General features: G+C 42.2%; 1 protein-coding gene across 1 annotated transcript in view; it reads left to right on the top strand.

The window, feature by feature from the left end:
- Positions 1-17,970, top strand: part of LOC108701717 (integrin alpha-L) — a 40,303-nt gene extending 22,333 nt beyond the window's left edge. Inside the window, exons 9-30 of the mRNA XM_018236714.2 lie at positions 2,035-2,179; positions 2,277-2,344; positions 2,571-2,685; positions 3,527-3,675; positions 3,786-3,923; positions 4,003-4,206; positions 4,360-4,481; positions 4,587-4,732; positions 5,118-5,272; positions 5,348-5,461; positions 6,650-6,714; positions 6,914-7,055; positions 7,129-7,221; positions 8,400-8,479; positions 9,289-9,366; positions 9,964-10,036; positions 11,683-11,790; positions 11,876-11,950; positions 12,030-12,110; positions 12,661-12,756; positions 14,512-14,622; positions 16,866-17,970. Of these exons, the coding sequence (XP_018092203.1) occupies positions 2,035-2,179; positions 2,277-2,344; positions 2,571-2,685; positions 3,527-3,675; positions 3,786-3,923; positions 4,003-4,206; positions 4,360-4,481; positions 4,587-4,732; positions 5,118-5,272; positions 5,348-5,461; positions 6,650-6,714; positions 6,914-7,055; positions 7,129-7,221; positions 8,400-8,479; positions 9,289-9,366; positions 9,964-10,036; positions 11,683-11,790; positions 11,876-11,950; positions 12,030-12,110; positions 12,661-12,756; positions 14,512-14,622; positions 16,866-17,024 (2,517 nt within the window). The 3' untranslated portion in view covers positions 17,025-17,970. The remainder of the gene's footprint in view (positions 1-2,034; positions 2,180-2,276; positions 2,345-2,570; positions 2,686-3,526; positions 3,676-3,785; positions 3,924-4,002; positions 4,207-4,359; positions 4,482-4,586; positions 4,733-5,117; positions 5,273-5,347; positions 5,462-6,649; positions 6,715-6,913; positions 7,056-7,128; positions 7,222-8,399; positions 8,480-9,288; positions 9,367-9,963; positions 10,037-11,682; positions 11,791-11,875; positions 11,951-12,029; positions 12,111-12,660; positions 12,757-14,511; positions 14,623-16,865) is intronic.
- Positions 17,971-18,222: the final 252 nt, after the last annotated feature.

Here is an 18,222-nt window from a genome sequence, read left to right as displayed (position 1 = left end):
TGGGGCAGACTCCACACATGCTATATTCTGCCATCGGCAGCGAATGTCTTTGGTGACTTCATCCCATGGTGCTTTCTCCCTGCACCTAGTTTTACAGGTGTTCTCCTCTTTCCCAGTTGGCCAACTCCCTTTGGCCCTCTGTGCCTTCCCTTGGCATAAGGTAACTCCATTTAACATCCTGACATTGTTTCTCTCCCATTTCCTAGAAAGGCAGGCATTGCATATGAGCAGCATTGCTGCTTCCTTATGTTTCCTACTGAGGAAGATATTTTATACATCTTTTCTCTATTGCACCTCCTCATGACCACAAATAAAACCAGTCTTACTTTCCAGTCTTACAGAAAACCCCATTCAAGAAGATTTCAAGGGATAATGTATTAGACCCACTATATAGCCTTTTGATCAACTTCATAAGGACAGATAATACCAAATGCACCCAATGGCCAGGTTTGTCAAATGCACAATTGTTTCACTGGAAGACGACACTCCATGGACTGCAAAATGGAGAATCACTCCAAGGACACCTTTACTTCTTCTACTACATCATTTAAACCAGTTATCACTGCAGCATGTGTATTCAGCCATCCAGCCACTCCATATATGATACCACCTTGAATGTTCTCAAGCCACTAGCCAAATCCTCTGCAGTAGCCATTGCTGCAAAAGAAGCGTTCTAACAAAATGCTAAAAATGTAGACCAATTATCCTGGTATCTGGTAGCCCTTCATGTTACAGGCAACTTTAATTGTGAAATGAATTCCATCGTCTCTAAGATCACAGAGGGAAGATGCATTTTTCCACAAGTACACAAAGCAATTTACAATCCAACTGATCTTTCATTTCATTCTTCATCCACATACCTCCAGACCTTCAACACCTTCATTGTCGAAAAGATTCCAGGGCCCCTACAAGACTTCCTGGAACCTTCAGAGACACTCCTCCAAAACTTCCTCAGACAAAAAGCAAGAACCTTGAGGCTGTTGCCACTTTACAATTCCATGAGACGGTGGAAAGATGTCTTCTCTGCAAAAATTACTATTCCGCAACCTCCTCCCACCAGATTTATGATATTGGGAGTTCCATCCAGTAGTACCAATGGTCAATTATTCCTACCTGCTGCTCAAGGGATGAAAAAAAGAAGATAGTGTGGGTATTCATATAAAACAGGGTTCCTCTGTATAAGTGGTTTCTGAATGCCACTTAGATCAAGATATTGTGTTGCCTTCCCTGTGCCTGAAGCCAGAACTTCAAAGAGACTTCTATGCAGAAACTCAATATTTTTGAGCTTTCACATAACTCCAACCTTTCCAACCTTTTATCTTCAACAGGACCATTTTAATAAACGGACTACGGGGGCATTTCCCCAACACCCACCATTAAACCTTTTACTTGAAAGGCAACTTTTTGACTGAAACGTCTGCTTTATCTTTCAGAACTATGTTTCCAATTGATCTTTCTAATACAAAGCTGGTATATTTAGTGGAGACATTTTTTTCTTGAGGCGTACCCATTTTGTTATAAAGTTTTTCCACACCCGTAGCAGCTGATTCAAGATGATGCACTTGGACCACATGTGTACTTCATTAACCATAGACCATTTCTTCATATACATTACATTATTATATTTAGGTTTACCTACTTGAGGGTAATACAGCCAGAAGTTTAGGGTTGTGAGGTGCAGCCCATAAAAATGATTGTCCTGGGTCCACTGATACCAGTAGAAGAACGCTAGCTAGATCTAGATCTATAAGAGAACCACCCATCTCACTTATACTTATACAGGAAAGAAGACCCCCCTAGCCTCCCTCTCAGCTCATACTGCTTGAGCTTATCCTGGGCATATGCTTTACATGAGTTTTACAGCTCCATCAATGGTTGACTTACTGAGCCCAATTTGATGTGTGTTATGAGTCTATCTCTGTCTGTCTCCCTGATCCCCATGTACCTCACAGATCTATTTATGACTTATTCCTCTCTCTTTTTTTCTCTTTGACTCCCTGGTTTATGTGTCTTGTCTTTTGGATCGACTTACAGTTAGGGCAGAATTTTAAAATCGAAGACCTGAAAGCATTTGTTTCCCACCCTACAAACGAGTATGTAAGAACCCTTGCCAAATTTGATGCACAGCAACTGACTACGCTCTTTGAAGAACTACAGCGCAAGATTCTTTCTATTGAAGGTGAGAGACTTCATGGCATCTAAGAGACTTCAGTTTTCAGGGAAAGGGCTCGATTATGTTTATATAATACAATTTTTATAATGTGTTGTACCCTTAGGTGCAGCTCAGGGGGTGAAATTTAAGCGTGAATTTTCATCTGCTGGTCTCAGCGCTGCATTGCTACAGGTGAGAGGAGTGTTCTGACCATACGCTGATTACAAGCAATATATTTTGCATTCCAATGAGTCCGCATTCTGCAGTATTGTGCCATTTCTCCAAAAACGAACAGTAAAGTATGAGAACATAGGGTTCATATACATTTGCAAGGTGCAGCAATGCAAACATAGATTAGCTTCTGCACTGGTAAATCACACACAAGTTGCGGTGCTATATATTGTTTTATCTCTTGCAGAATACAGTCGTGCTGGGTGATCCTGGAGGCTATGAGTGGTCTGGACGATTATTGAAACTTGAACCCTCAGTCGAAGAACCTTTCATCAACAACCAAGAAGATTTTGGATACCTGGGTAACAGAGACCAATGCATTACAGCCACAAACACAATGAAATAGTCCTTCCTAAATAATAATGATATGTCTAGAGCCATAAAGACTGCTGTGTAATCCATAGCATATACATTGAGATTAACCTAAACTAGCATCTAAATGGTCCCTGCAAACATTCCATTGAGGAGTGCATCTCTCATTTGCCTTCATTCCACTACAACATATAAAGTTTCCTTTTTCTGTACATTTGCTTGCTGGAACTAAGTTGCACCAGGAAGGAGCCCGTTTTTAAAGGAACAACCAAGTTTTAAAGACCAGCATTTTAAATGAATGGTATCAATAGGCAGTTAATGACCTTGGCAAGAGTCACCTAATTACTGATGACAGATAGCTGCTACTATGTAAGACCTTTCCCAAATAGCTCAGGAATGGTGATATGTTTGTAGAGGATCAATTCACCCAAGGTTGTGGGCAGGAAGAGGTGCAGTGAACTAGAAAGTGAGGCTACCCCAAAACGAGGGTACCATAGAAGAAAGCAAAACATAGTCAACTTGGAGCTAAGGTCAAGGCAGGTAGCAGAGGTTCAGTAGCGAAAGTCAGGCAGTGGTCAAGGCAGGCAGAAAGTAGCAATGATCAAACCCCTAACATCAAGGAGGCCACATTCAAAAGCACCTATACAGGCAAATTAGGGCACAAGAGGCTTCATTTAGACTACTTTAAGACTTTTTCAGTGAAGGACAACATAATAGTTTGGTAACTGAATATACCACAAGCTGTAGGTGGCATAGAAAGGAAGATGCTGGCGACAACTCCCTAGTAGCAAAATATTTCAGTGACAGAGATCTGCTTTTTTCTCAATACAGGTTACTCTGTGAAGTTACTAGAAGCACCAGAGGGAGTATTCTGCATTGCAGGGGCCCCAAGATATCAGTACTATGGGCAGGTGATTTTACTAGAAGACTACGTAAATGGTACAGGATGGAATGAGATAGACAGAGTGCATGGAAAGCAGGTGAGAGCCTTCTATGATGATGGTATAGATGTAACACACTCCACTAACACTAACTCTTTTGTAATATGTATTTTTACTACTTCCTACAAACTCTTTCTTTTCTTCTCCAGTTAGGTTCATATTTTGGTGCAGAGATAGCTGTCTCTGACCTGAACCAAGATGGCTACTCTGACCTTGTGTTGATCTCAGCCCCTCACTATCAGGAGGAGAGAAGAGGAGGGCGTGTGTATGTCTATAGTTTCACAAATGTAAGAGTAAGGCCCAGTTGAAGCTTTTTCTATCTACGGTATTAGGAAATCTTTGATTAACTGTCTTTTGTTGTGTTAGGGTTCTCTCCAAAGCTCTGGTATTCTCGTTGGGGATCTTGGTCACCCCTTTGCACAGTTTGGAGCTGCTGTGTCAGCGATGGGAGACCTGGATGGAGATGGTCTCTGTGAAGTGGCTGTAGGAGCACCATATGAGACTGAAGGAAGAGGAGCAGTCTATATATTCAAAGGATGGAACAGTGGGGTTCAAAAAACATACATCCAGGTACAAATGTCCAAGGATCAACAAATGATTTAGTCTAAATTATTCTTAACTTATAAGTGATTAACATATTATTTACATAAGTGTACAGTCTAGCTGATTGTAAAGGCCTGGCCTCCATTCGTAACACCACTCATGGTCTAATTTACTCCTCAGCGCTTGGTGGCTCCTCCTGGGAAAATGGGCTTTGGTTTGTCGATCCACGGTGTGCTTGACATGACAAATGATGGTCTTATAGATCTTGCCATAGGATCGTGGGATAATGTAACTCTCCACAGGTAAGAGGGAAGAAGCAGCGATTTGATGGAATGATTCAGACACTGTGTATTAAGTAACCATGTAAGACCAAGTAGACTTAACCCCTTTTCAATTATTTCACTTAGGTCAAAACCACTTTTTAATGTAACGGTGAACATGACATTTGACCCTCCAGAAATACCCACCTATCAATTGGAACGTACCAATTGTGAAAGCAAAGTCACCCTGAAGGCTTGTGTACATCTCAAAAGACTTACACCCCAATATACAAGTGAGAACATAACTGAAGCCTACACTTACTTTTCCAGAATATTGATTGGAAGGATTATGATTAGTATCTTCTAGTACTTCTACAGTAAATTAAATGATGAGCCTAGTTGAGCATATGATTGGATTCACTGGCCAATTAAAGGAACTAAATACAGTTTGGAAGTTGGACCAACATTTCTGGAATATTCGGGTAGCAAGCAGAAGGCCAATGGGTCCAATGCAGATACTAATCTATAATAACCAATCAGTTACTTTGATCATTGTAGAACAGTTCAGCAATGGGGGGGGAAGTATTTGTCTGATTGCAAAACAGGAGCAAATTGTACCATTATAATAAATGACAACGGCAGCCAACCCAATGTATTGTTTTACTGTCTCTAATGCAGGACCCTTGAGAGTATCGCTACAGTGTAATCTTTCTCTGGAACTGGGGCGTGCCTTCAGTCGGGTCTCTTTCAAGAGCCGAGAGCGAGAAATCAGTACAACGTTTAATTTCAAAGGGGATGATTGGCAATGCCAGAATTTCACTCTGCTCCTAACAGTAAGTTTCTTCCACTTCAGAGCCATGGCCAGTAGATGTCTCTCCCATATATCTTTCTCATATTTCTCTCTACAGGACTGTTCCCATGACGATATCTCTCCAGTGGAGGTGCTTATGAATGTCTCTCAGATAGAGGATGGATCTCAGTGGCTTGTATCACAATTCAGCAATCTCAAAACAGTTGCCCAGGTGTGTAAGTGGTCTTTGTTCCAGTAGTTTTTCCCTTGTGGCCCTGTCACATTATTGTGCCTACTCCAGAGAGAACATTCGGAAAATTTGGGGAATACCGAAAATGATGGGGGGTATTTACTAAAACTCCACTTTTTTTCACTATAATAAAAAAAAAATCAACCAAAACCGAATCCCCTTAATTTACAAATAACTCTTCTCGAAAACAGCAGTGGGAAAAAATGTTGCAACAAAATTGTGCATCAATTTGAATCGTGAGATTTTTTCGAATTGACACTGGAAAGCGCAACTGTATAGAATTGTTGCAGCAACAACTCAAATTTATCGGATTATCGTACATAAACCAGAGCAGATCACAATGTCAAGAAACATCTTCAGGGACATCTGCCATTGACTTCAACATGACCTCAACATATTCCAATTTTTAGCAGCTTTGGGGTATAATAAATCTCTAACAATTAGAGGGGGGTTTTTTTTTCTAAAAAATTGAGCTATCCCCTTTCAAAACTCAACCAGAAAAATTCAAGGATTCATAAATAGACTCCTAAGTGTGCATGGGCTGAACCATTTAGAAAATGACAATATGTAAGGCTAAACTCATTATGGCACCCAATAATCTTTCTTTGGGAGTGCTCATCTTCCCATCATCTTGTGGTCATTCAAAGCATTGGATCATATGTACAATACATAGGTATGGAATTCTCTATACTGGAATCATGAGTAGTAGACTTCCTGTAAAAGAAATATGAAAGGGCTGTGCACGGACAGAAAAGACAAGCAAAACAAATGTTGTCAGCAAAGCTTAAGAGCAGCCAAAAAATAAGGATTGTCTTCTTCAGCAGGCTTTAAGTACAGGGCTCTGGGTGCAAATTGCACCTGCAGGCACTGCTTCATCATGAATGACTTGCAAGTTGGGTTGCCCATATGCACGCCCCTTAAATGACAGGCACTAATTTCACTGGACAAGTCACTGTTGGGCAATTCCATTCAGGAGACACAAATACTTGCACCTGATAATCCCACAAGATACAAATGTGGAGTACAGTGTGGGCATAACATGATGGTTTGTACTTGGCATCTACTTTCCTTATGGTCTTGTAGCCTTTTTGTCTAGCTTCGTCCAGATATAGTTCCTGACCATTAGAAGCTAGAGGAAGTTCTGGTGATAACAAAATGTCTTTGTCTCAGCTTCCCCTTCAGATATGCGGTGGTAGTGATGTCTGCACTCCTAATCTCATTGTACGCTTCCATAGGTATGTACTTTAGTCAGTCGATTGAGGCCACTAGATAATAAATAGTGAGTTATGTACCAAAGAAGAAATATAAATAAATATATACTATATTGGTGGTCTGAAGCATCATACTTTGCCTCTTGCAAATATTTCTGCCTCTATTTTTGCACATGTTTCGTTGTTTCTTACACGTTTCCCTATTAAACTCTTTCTGCAACAGTGTCAGTTCATTGATTGTACGGAATGCTGATTTATATTCATTGCACCTGGAGTTGCAGAACATGGGCGAAATTGGTCTTGGAGTCAGCCTCAATATCACTTATCCACTTGGACTGTCCTACCGCAAGAGTAACGTCACAGAGGTAGCATGGGTCTGATTATGGACTGTTGGTTATATTATGGTTATATGGAACTAACATGACTTATATTCTCCAGGCTTCAAGACGAAACCTTTTGAGTTGCAAAGAGTCTGAGGCACGAAATCTAATTTGTAAATTTAGCCCATCTTCAGTGAGACACAAAGAATGGGTAAGATGGATGTAAGGAGGGTACAGAAAGTACATTGGTGTTGAAGGAAAAATGAGAATGGATGATGCATGACAAGAGTCTCCTGTCCAATGATAAAGTGCTGTGTGGGTGATAGGCAAATGGCATAGAACAGAAAATTGAAAAGGCTGAGGAAAGGGGTGGAACATAACCAGGACATGAAGCAGATACAAAAAGAGAAAGAAAACATTGGACTTGAGGGAGGGACAGAAAACAGATACAATGGGAGACTGAGAGGAAGAGTTGAACATTTAGGGTGGTGACACACGCTAAGATTCCGGGAATGTCGCCCAGCGACAAATCTTCTTTGGGCAACTAATCTCCCCGAAATGCCTTGTAAATCACCAGCGGGATGGCACTCGGATTGCTTTGTTTTCCGGAGTTGCCAGAAGTTTCCTCACGAGGCAACTCAGGGCGATTTAGGAAATGAATGATCCGAGTGCCATCCCGCCGGCGATTTACATTATAGGCGGCAGGAAGGCATTTCAGGGAGATTAGTCGCCCGAAGAAGAGGAGATTTGTTGCTGTGATACTAATTTCCGCGGAATCTTAGCATGTGTGCATGTTGAGAGGAAGAGGGAAAATCAGAGATGAGACTACAAGAGAGAAAGAAAGTGTGAAAGACTGGGAGATAGCATTGGGTTGCATTCACCCAATGGTTTTACTGGTGTGACCTCAGAATCCCAGTTTGACACTGGTATTACAGGTTTTCTTCTAGGATCATATGAGGATTTGCCTTTGGTACTAAAATGTATCTTGGCATTGGGCAGAAAGGTCTTATTAACAAGGAAAGGTTATGTTAGTGGTTGCTTTGTTTGCAGATGGGCAAGTAAACTGGAGAAATGACGCTTGGACAAACAATCCAACGGGGTAGTAGGCAGTAATAGCTGGACAGTTCTATGTCTCACTCAGTTACAGGAACAACCACAAGAAAGGACTGAACAATTACCTTACTGTGACTAGAAGAGGTGTTAATGGTAACATCAATCCCACCAGTTAGAAGAAGCAAACTTCATAGTAGATAATGAGGACTAGAGTGGTAGAAGAGTTTCAATGGTCGGAGGTAGCCGAGGTGTCTCGTTCTTGGCTTTCCAAATAAACAGGGGGGTTTTTATTCTACAACAGGGATTCTTTCTGATGGCCAAATATTTATTTTCCAGATCAAAATTCAAGTTATGCTTGATATTAATGCCAGCATGTCCTGGCCAAGTCAAATACAGATCGAAGCAACAGCAATGAGGTGAGAGACAGTTATTCAGTACAAACGGAAATTACACTGATTAAGAAAACAACAAATGGTTTTGGCTTCTACACAAGTCTAATCAACTGAAAATGGTTGCCACCCCTACAACCAACACATATACTGTAAGGGATCATTTACAATGTGCCCGAGGAGCAGCTCTTTCTGATCCTAGAGTGGAATACAAAGAGCCTTCATTTGAGTATAGCACTGCCTGCTTTCCATAGTAATTTATTCATAGGAGGAAAATGATGGGGGGGGGGCAGGTGGGCATTAGGGTGACTGGTCATTTAGCCACTTAAGAACACATATAAAAACAGTGTTATATCAACTATGATGCACTCATGCTTCTATGGAATATGTAGAACAGCAAATAAGTTTTAGACTAAATCTCTCCCTAAGTGGTCTTCAGGCTGGGTCCCTTAAAAATTGCCCTGGCAACGTCTTCAATAGTTGTTAATAGTTGTTAAACCACAGAGTCTTGATCTCTCTACACTTCCAAACAGCTGAACCCCTGAGTGTCTGTTTACTACATCCTCCTCATATATATGATTTGTAGAAGAGTGGAGGTCTGAGAGTCCAAGAGAGGCCAACTGAAATAGGGTGCAGATTCCTATCAAAAGACTAAAACATTTCAGTTCTCATTGGCCTCAATGAAATGCCCTGCTTAGAAAAAAAAGCCATATGGATAGAGTTGATCACCCCACACATCAAAACCTTTCTCTTCCAAGGGGGGCACATTTTATAACCAAAGTCTCTATTCTGAGAAGGGTTCTCATTTTATTCCTTGTATAACTTCTGTTCCCCAGTGATAACCAGGAAAATAAGACTATGATCAGCAACACAACCGTTCAAGTCCTGTATCCAATTAATATCATCACTAAAAGGTATGTACAACCTGGGGGTCCGTCCATTAGTGTAATGCACCCACACATTTGAGAGCCCCTGGATGCTCCCTGGGCAGAAAAATACTTGTATGTCTTTTGGCTCAGGTACATTTTGGGGGAGATCAAAGCATTGCATATGCCATAGCTTTCAATGTACAAATTCTCCCTCTAGAACTCCATTACTACAGCTCATGTTGTCCTCATCCTAATACCCTAATTAAAGCATGGCACACTTTCTGCATGTGGCATAGTTATAATCCCAAAGAATTCTAGGTCAGTGCTGAGAAATGTCGTCTTTGTGTGGATTGTTTATTCAATTGACAAACAAACGAGGACTCCCAAAGAGAGAATGTGCAGGGAGACCAGCAAAGTACCACATACAGAACCCAGCCCCTCTTCCTTTTTTAGCCTGGGCATAATTTAGGCACAATATGAGCCTAGAATTTAACAGGGAGATATCTGATCAGATTTTGCCCAATACTGCCCTGTAATCAGAAGGGTGGATATAGTGAAAGAGAAAAAGATAACAGGGAGCCAGGGAGCAAATATTCTCAATGAAGGATTCTGGAATTTATTGGTGTATATTTTTTATTGCAGTTTGGACTATTCCACAAAATATGTAAACTTCAGCGCACATGACCAAAGTATCAATGTGACCCACCACTACCAGGTAACAGTCTTGCGTGAATACACTAGTAGACAGCTGTAAGCAGTTGAGAGGACCACCCAGACACTGAACATTCCCCCTATTTCTCTGTCGTGTATACATCAACAGTGCACAAATGTCTCACACTGCCTTCCTCCATGCTTTTGTCTCTAACTAGCCCACAATTACCAGGGTCTCCCCATCCACAATAACTACCTCCTTGTTGGAGGTCACAGGCTGTCCTTGTTTACTACCCTAGCTACCTCTCACCTCTGAGGTGAGCTAGAACCCAGGCCTCCTATATTCTAGCTAGTCCTTACCAGGTACAGCCTCCCACCTGTACTGGCTCTGACATCTGTCCTGCCTGTAGATGCTGTTAGGCCAAAATGGACGTTCCTGGCTCCTGCACTTCCTCCTCTGGGGAAAGACCAACAGTTAAGGGTTGATGCCACCATCACAGCAAAATCTAGTTACATTTAATTTCCTTACAGATAGATAATGATGCAAGAATAATGGGACATAGAATAATGACATTTGTACTAGAATTAATTATTGGGAAATAAAGGGCTACACATGAAAAGTTTCAGGCAATCTAAATGGATCTAATCTAAATAGACCCATCAAAGGGTAGCTAAAACAGGACATTGCTCTGGATACTACTATTTAGACCCATGAACCACTTTTAATTGTAGATGGAGAGCTGCACCTTATACAGAGCCTGACCAAGAGGTACTGCCATACAAGTCACTTGCTCACCAACCTCCCCTCACTTGCCTATCTGCCCCTTTTGAACAGCACCGTCTTCCACCTTCTTGCTCACAACAATGTCCCATTACGCTACCTTCTCAACCACTCTGCTTTTGATCACCCAGGAACTTAGTTAAAGGGATACTGTCATGGGAAAAAAACAGAATTTTTTATATTCAATTTTGAAATCTGACATGGGGCTAGACATTTTGTCAATTTTCCAGCTGCCCCTGGTCATGTGACTTGTGCCTGCACTTTAGGAGAGAAATGCTTTCTGGCAGGCTGCTGTTTTTCCTTCTCAATGTAACTGAAGGAGTCTCCGTGGGACATGGGTTTTTACTATTGAGTGTTGTTCTTAGATCTACCAGGCAGCTGTTATCTTGTGTTAGGGAGCTGTTATCTGGTTACCTTCCCATTGTTCTTTTGTTTGGCTGCTGAGGGGAAAAGGGAGGGGGTGATATCACTCCGACTTGCAGTACAGCAGTAAAGAGTGACTGAAGTTTATCAGAGCACAAGTCACATGACTTGGGGCAGCTGGGAAATTGACAATACTGTATGTCTAGCCCCATGTCAGATTTCAAAATTGAATATAAAAAAATCTGTTTGCTCTTTTGAGAAATGGATTTCAGTGCAGAATTCTGCTGGAGCAGCACTATTAACTGATTCATTTTGGAATTTTTTTTTTTCCCATGACAGTATCCCTTTAAAGCCAAGGCAGATTTAGGACAATTTTCCTATTGTCTCTCAAATAATAAAGAACAACTTTCAAAGAAGTGCAGGTTAAATATATGCATTACGTCATTTTGAGCCCATATCATTGGTTCATAGAAACATTCCAAGATATACCTACCATATAACGCTATACGAGGTCCTTATAGCCTTCTAGAATTGACATTGTTTTGTTTGTGTTCTCATTTGCCCAGATCCAGAACTTGCAGCTCGGTAATGTCCCAACCCAGGTGACCATTGTTGTGATGACGCCAGAACAGCTGCCCAACGGCCTAAAGTGGGACTCAAAGAGCGTCTCTATGGTGGGCCAAAGTCATTGAACTGTGTTTCGCTTTAATGTTAACATCACCGTAATCAGTTCTAGAATTCTGTAATCTTCTTCTTCAGGGCCAAGATGTTTTTTGTGGTCCAAAGACTCCAAACTGGATGACTTCAGAGGTTCCACACTCTTCCTCAGATATGGTAATATCATATTATTCTCCAGTGATTAGCAAAGGCCTTAATGCCTCACATTAACGTCTCATACTAATATCATCCACAGATATTTGTGTGTGAGGTGGAAAATCTGACCTCTATCAGCATAAGCATCATTGGAAAGCTATTTGTTGCAGAATCATGGAAGGTAATGTAACAACTGTGCTATGTTAGTAGCAGTCTAAAGCCGATCCCAAACTACATATTATAATAACAGGTAGATAACAAATTAGCTGGAAAACACAACAGCAGATGCTTCCAATGCCCTTAAATTAATGAAATCTTACTTAGAGTTAAGTAGAGCAGGGTCATGTTCCAAACATGTTGGGACCTCGTATGGTGAATGATGGGGAAGGCTTGGCAGGGTCTGATATAGATCAGTGATCTCCAACCAGTGGCTTGTGAGCAACATGTTGTTCACCAGCCCCTTTAATGTTGCTCTAAATGGCCTCAAATCAGGTGCTTCTTTTTGAATTCCTGGCTTGGAGACAAGTTTGGTTGTATAAAACACAGGTGTCCTGCCTTTTGTAGACTGTCCGTCCACAGGGGCCAGTCCACAGGGGTGCAAAGCCAGCTCATGCCTTTGCAGTCAACATAAATATTGTCCTCCATAATTGGAATAGAGCAGGAGAAATAAAGGGGAATGCAAAATAATACAGTAACATTTTAACAACATTAAATCTCTTTGTTAACTTTAGGTACCCACTACAGTCAGTATGAACAGTTCCTTGGTTGTCCAGTACAATATGAATTTGTTTCACAGTGAAACAGGAGAGACCTTCCACAAATCACAGGTATATGGGAAATCGGCTTTCAGGAGAAAGGCACAGGGGCAAACAAAAGGGATGGGGTCTCTCTAGTTCAGTGATCCCCAACCAGTAGCTCGCGAGCAACATGTTGCTCTCCAACCCCTTGGATGGTGCTCTCTGTGTCCTCAAAGCAGATGCTTATTTTTGAATTCCAAGCTTGGAAGCAAGTTTTAATTGCATAAAAACTAAGTATAGTACCAAGTAGAGCCTCTTGTAGGCTGCTAGTCCACATAGGGGCAACCAAATAGCCATCGCAGCCCTTATTTGTCACCCCAAGGGACAATTTTATGCTTGTGTTGCTCTACAACTCTTTTTACATTTGAATGTGGCTCACGGGTAAAAAAAGGTTGGGGACCTCTGCTCTAGTTTGTGTGCCTTGGGAAAGCAGTAGGAGTAGGGTCTGTGGTTGGACATCGGTACACAACACAGGCAATCAGTGAGTTTGAGGGGCTGCTGTAATATTCCGTTGACAGTCACTGTGGAGTGGGCTGGTGGGCGCTGATTGGGCCTCTGTGTAATATATGTTCCACCATACTCCATACTCCATTTGTGGTCCAACATTTGTTTGGACCTGTTGCTCACAACAAGGTTAGTACTAGTTCCAGGGATACCCAGGACACAAATAAGCACTCACCCCAAATCTTCCCCTAACTGGCCTTCAGGCTGGGCCCCCTTAGCTCATAACAAGGTTACAGATATATATAGAAACATTGGGGTAACAGTCACCCTGCTATAGTTCCAGGGGTACCCAGGGTACAAATAAGCACTCACCCCAAATCTCCCCTTAACTGCCCTTCAGGCTGGGCCCCTTAGCTCATAACAAGGTTACATATATATATAAAGAAACATTGGGGTAACAGTCACCCTGCTATAGTTCCAGGGGTACCCAGGGTACAAATAAGCACTCACCCCAAATCTCACCCTAACTGCCCTTCAGGCTGGGCCCCTTAGCTCATAACAAGGTTACAGATATATAGAAACATTGGGGTAAAAGTCACCCTGCTATAGTTCCAGGGGTACCCAGGGTACAAATAAGCACTCACCCCAAATCTCCCCCTAACTGACCTTCAGACTGGGCTCCCTTAGCTCATAACAAGGTTACAGATATATAGAAACATTGGGGTAACAGTCACCCTGCTATAGTTCCAGGGGTACCCAGGACACAAATAAGCACTCACCCCAAATCTCCCCCTAACTGACCTTCAGACTGGGCTCCCTTAGCTCATAACAAGGTTACAGATATATAGAAACATTGGGGTAACAGTCACCCTGCTATAGTTCCAGGGGTACCCAGGGTACAAATAAGCACTCACCCCAAATCTCCCCCTAACTGGCCTTCAGACTGGGCCCCCTTAGCTCATAACAAGGTTACAGATATATAGAAACATTGGGGTAACAGTCACCCTGTTATAGTTCCAGGGGTATCCAGGGTACAAATAAGCACTCACCCCAAATCTCACCCTAACTGGCCTTCAGGCTGCCCTCCCCCTCCTATTTACTTCATTCGGCACTCAATGACCAGCCCCACAGTTTGTGGTACAGAGCTGAGTTCAAATGAAGTAAGTAAAAAAAAAAAAATATATACAAACGTATATAAATGCAGGTTTGCAGAGAAGGAATGTTCTGTGCAGAAAAGTGTGTGGAGGGGGTAAATATCAGAATTATTTATACAGTTTTTGTTTTAATGCTGATAATAGTGGGATATTGGTTCTCATACTCTTTCTGATGTCCTTTTCCTAGATAATCACCCTGGTGGAACTGGTGGTGCTGCCTAATAACCTTCCATATATCATTGGAAGCAGTGTGGGGGGAGTAGTCCTGCTCCTTGTCATTTGTGTCATTCTGTACAAGGTAAGGTGGGACTGGGGAAGTGTGTGTTGTATTATTACACTGTGTATGGAAAGAATCCTCAGATACGCAGTAAATGCAGGTTTGATCTGGTTTATTTGGGAAGGTGTTTAGAAGATTCATAAGAAGAACAAGAGGTGTAAGTGAGAGTTCTGAGGCATCAAAACATAGAGAAATTAAACATAAAAGGGATGTCAGAGTCTACGCCACAAATACCCATCATAGATAATTTAAAAACTCACATACGTATTACAAGACTATTGCCAACCAGCAGGTTCTAAGAAATGGCCCTACAGCTCCTTCATAACTCTTAAGGTGGCCATAGACGTAGAGACCCTCTCGTTTTGGCGATGTCGCCAAACGAGCAGATCTCTTCCCGATATGCCCACATTGAAGTGGGCGATATATCGGGATGGATCCGATATGGGCGGTCGGATCGCAGGACCGCATAGATGCGGCCGCGATCCAACAGGATTTTTCAACCTGCCCGATCAAGGACTGACTTTTGGCCAGATATCGATTGGAGAAGCCCATCAGATGGCCCCACACACGGACCAATAAGCTGCTGATTTTGTCTGTTGGCAGCTTTTATCTTTACCTTTAGACCTGAAAACAGTTTTAAAAATGGGAAATCTCCCCTCAGACAGATGTATTCCATGCTCGGCCCCAAGGCAGACCTCCTAAACATGCTCTGGTGGTGCCGACCTTTTGGCTAGAAGTAGCCTCTTATTGGATGCAGATAGTAAATAAACTGAGCCAACTATTGATTGGCCATTATTTAGTATTACAGCTTACCCAAATCTAGACAAAGGGCAAAAACATTTGGCAGCTGTCTCGTAAGACAATACTTCATCAGTGGCTCTCAACAGAACCCCCTCAATCACACTTATTAAACTGAAATGACTCCATATCTTCCATATGTGTGGGCTGGAAGCCATAACAAAAAAAAAGGAGCAGCAAGTTCAAAAAAATGTCTCTATCTGGACTACAAACATCAATAGTCTCCCGCAAACACTTAGATACTTAACTACCCACACTTTTCAAAGCACAACATGGTATGACTCAGAAACCTTGAGGTGTAATACATTATTACTAGAAACAAATCAATATACTCAAGATACATTTCAAAGGATCGGAACGATCACAAGATCTTCCCCCAGGAGTCACTGCATCAATAAACTTTTGGCTTCTTACTTAAAGGAGAATTCAACCCTAAAGTTAAAAACCCCTCCCCCCTACCCTACATAGATCCCCCTCCCTCCTCCCCCCAGCGCAAGTGCCCCTAACGTTTTACTTACCCCTCGGTGCAGATTCAGGCATCGGAGTTCACGGGAGCCATCTTCAGCCGCTTCGGAAATCTTCAGAATGAGACCAGCACTTCATCAATTTCCGTTAGTTTCGGTGCATGCACAGTTGTCGCAATACAGAAAATTGCTCCAACTGCGCATGCGCCACCACGTGGGTCTCATTACGAAGATTTCCGACGCGGCTGAAGATGGCGCCCGTGAACTCCGATGCCTGAATCTGCACCGAGGGGTAAGTAAAAAGTTAGGGGCGTTTGCCCGGGGTAACACTTGAATATGGAACTGGTTGAGAAATGCCATGCCAGGCAGTCATAGTTTAATGAGGGAGACGTTAAGGAGGGAGTAATAATAATATTGGATGGTTTGAATGAGAATGGGGAAAGAATTATCTGAAAGGGGGAGGCTGGAGAGGGTAAAGATGGTATAAGGATATAGTATCTACAGATATGAGTGTATGGATAGAGTTAAGGGGTGGGAGAATAAGGGTGGAAGGTGAATTTATATATATAAATAGTAAGGATGCACCAAATCCACTATTTTGGATTCAGCCGAACCACCGAATCCTCATTTACATATGCAAATTAGGGGTGGGAAGGGGAAAACATTTTTTACTTCCTAGTCACGCAATTTCTCTCCCCGCCCCTAATTTGCATATGCAAATGTGGATTCGGTCTGGCTGGGCAGAAGGATTCGGCCGAATCCTGCTGAAAAAGGCAGAATCCTGGATTCAGTGCATCCCTAATAAATAGACAAAGCGCTTCGTTGGTGACATGGCATTGGAAAGCCAAACGTCATGATGTCTGTTGCATCACTGAACTATGTGAGTAGGTCTTGAGAAGCGACCGTAGTGAGTGAATGATGTGAGCAAAGGAGAATATTAAGAGACAGACTCCTATACGCCCTGCACTCTGCAATGACTTGTCTGCCTGTTGTACCCACCAGGTTGGCTTCTTTAAAAGTTACAAGGAACGGATGCAGGAGGAGATGCAATGGCAGGAGGAGATGCCACAAAAATGTCCAGAAGGAACACAAGACACAACTGCAGAAGCTGAGGATGAACCCGACGAGCCCCTTACCTTACAGACGGCTGCCCAAGATTAACATCCACTGCTGCCACCTCAGACTGCCACTTGCAGTGGTGTTACTTATCTGTAACTTATCACCAGGGAGCAAATGTATTACACACTGTACAATAGAGCTTCCACTATGGATTGAATAGCAGGTCTTCTGTGTTTGTTTCTTTTGTGTGGCCTACAGAATGCAGCTTGCACATACAGTATCTATTAGTAGATGGTGAACTTCAGGATTTGACTTGATACAAGGCCCCTGATGCAAATGATAGAGAACTAAGGGGTGCCAAATAACAGTTGCAATTCTCAGTTACACAGCATCAGCCCTTGGGCGCAATGGAGCCCTTTAAATATGCCATAGTACAGGAGGGTGAGGGGTGGTATGGTGGTCTGCTGCTCCTACCTACTGTAAGTCTCACCTGAATTTCAGGCTGATCTTTTACAGATAAATAAACTTGAGAGTGAAGTGACAGAAAAATCTTCATGCTGAATGCTGATGTTCCCTTTTGTTTTAATCAGTCAAACCAATGGGCACCCAAGTCTAAATTACTTGGCCTGGTTCCCTACCACTTTCTCCCACCCGGCTCTCATTGCCCTGGTTCACATGGGCCCCTAATATCTCTGTGCTCCCCAAATGTGCCCAAGGCACTTGCCTTCCCACCCCTACGTCTGGCCCTGGTTTGAACTCCTAGCAGAAAGAATGCCAAGGCACACATGATAATTGCAAGCAAGCTGCCTTGCGTGTTTATTGCGAAGTGCAACGTTTCGGGGTCACGCCCCATTCTCAAGCATAGTTGAACTACCTGGTTTGAACTCCCACATTGGTGGTGAGAAGACATGAGAACAAATATATGTAAATATCAAGCAAGTGCAAACCTTACAGACAGCCATATCTTCTCATTCTCTCTCTTATACTGATTATTTTTAAAGGATAAGTAAACCTTTAAAATAAGTCAATGTAAAATTGATGAGGGGGCTATACGAAGCACTTTTGTAAATTACATACATTATTTATTTTCTTTTTATTCCAAGATATTAAGGGATACATGTACTGTTAATATGAATGAATTTTGTTACAACAGCGCCACCTGCTGGTCATTTTCCCACCAGTCTGACCACCAAGTAGTCAAGGAAATTGTCAGGAGAAAGAAAGAGGCTGCTCTGATGTTCTTCTGCTTAGGAATAAAATTAGAAATATTTCTCAAATCTTTCCTAAGCAGAAGAACATC

The sequence above is a fragment of the Xenopus laevis genome, chromosome 9_10L, assembly GCF_017654675.1.
Source record: "Xenopus laevis strain J_2021 chromosome 9_10L, Xenopus_laevis_v10.1, whole genome shotgun sequence".
Taxonomy (NCBI): domain Eukaryota; kingdom Metazoa; phylum Chordata; class Amphibia; order Anura; family Pipidae; genus Xenopus; species Xenopus laevis.
This window is presented reverse-complemented; position numbering and strand designations above follow the sequence as displayed.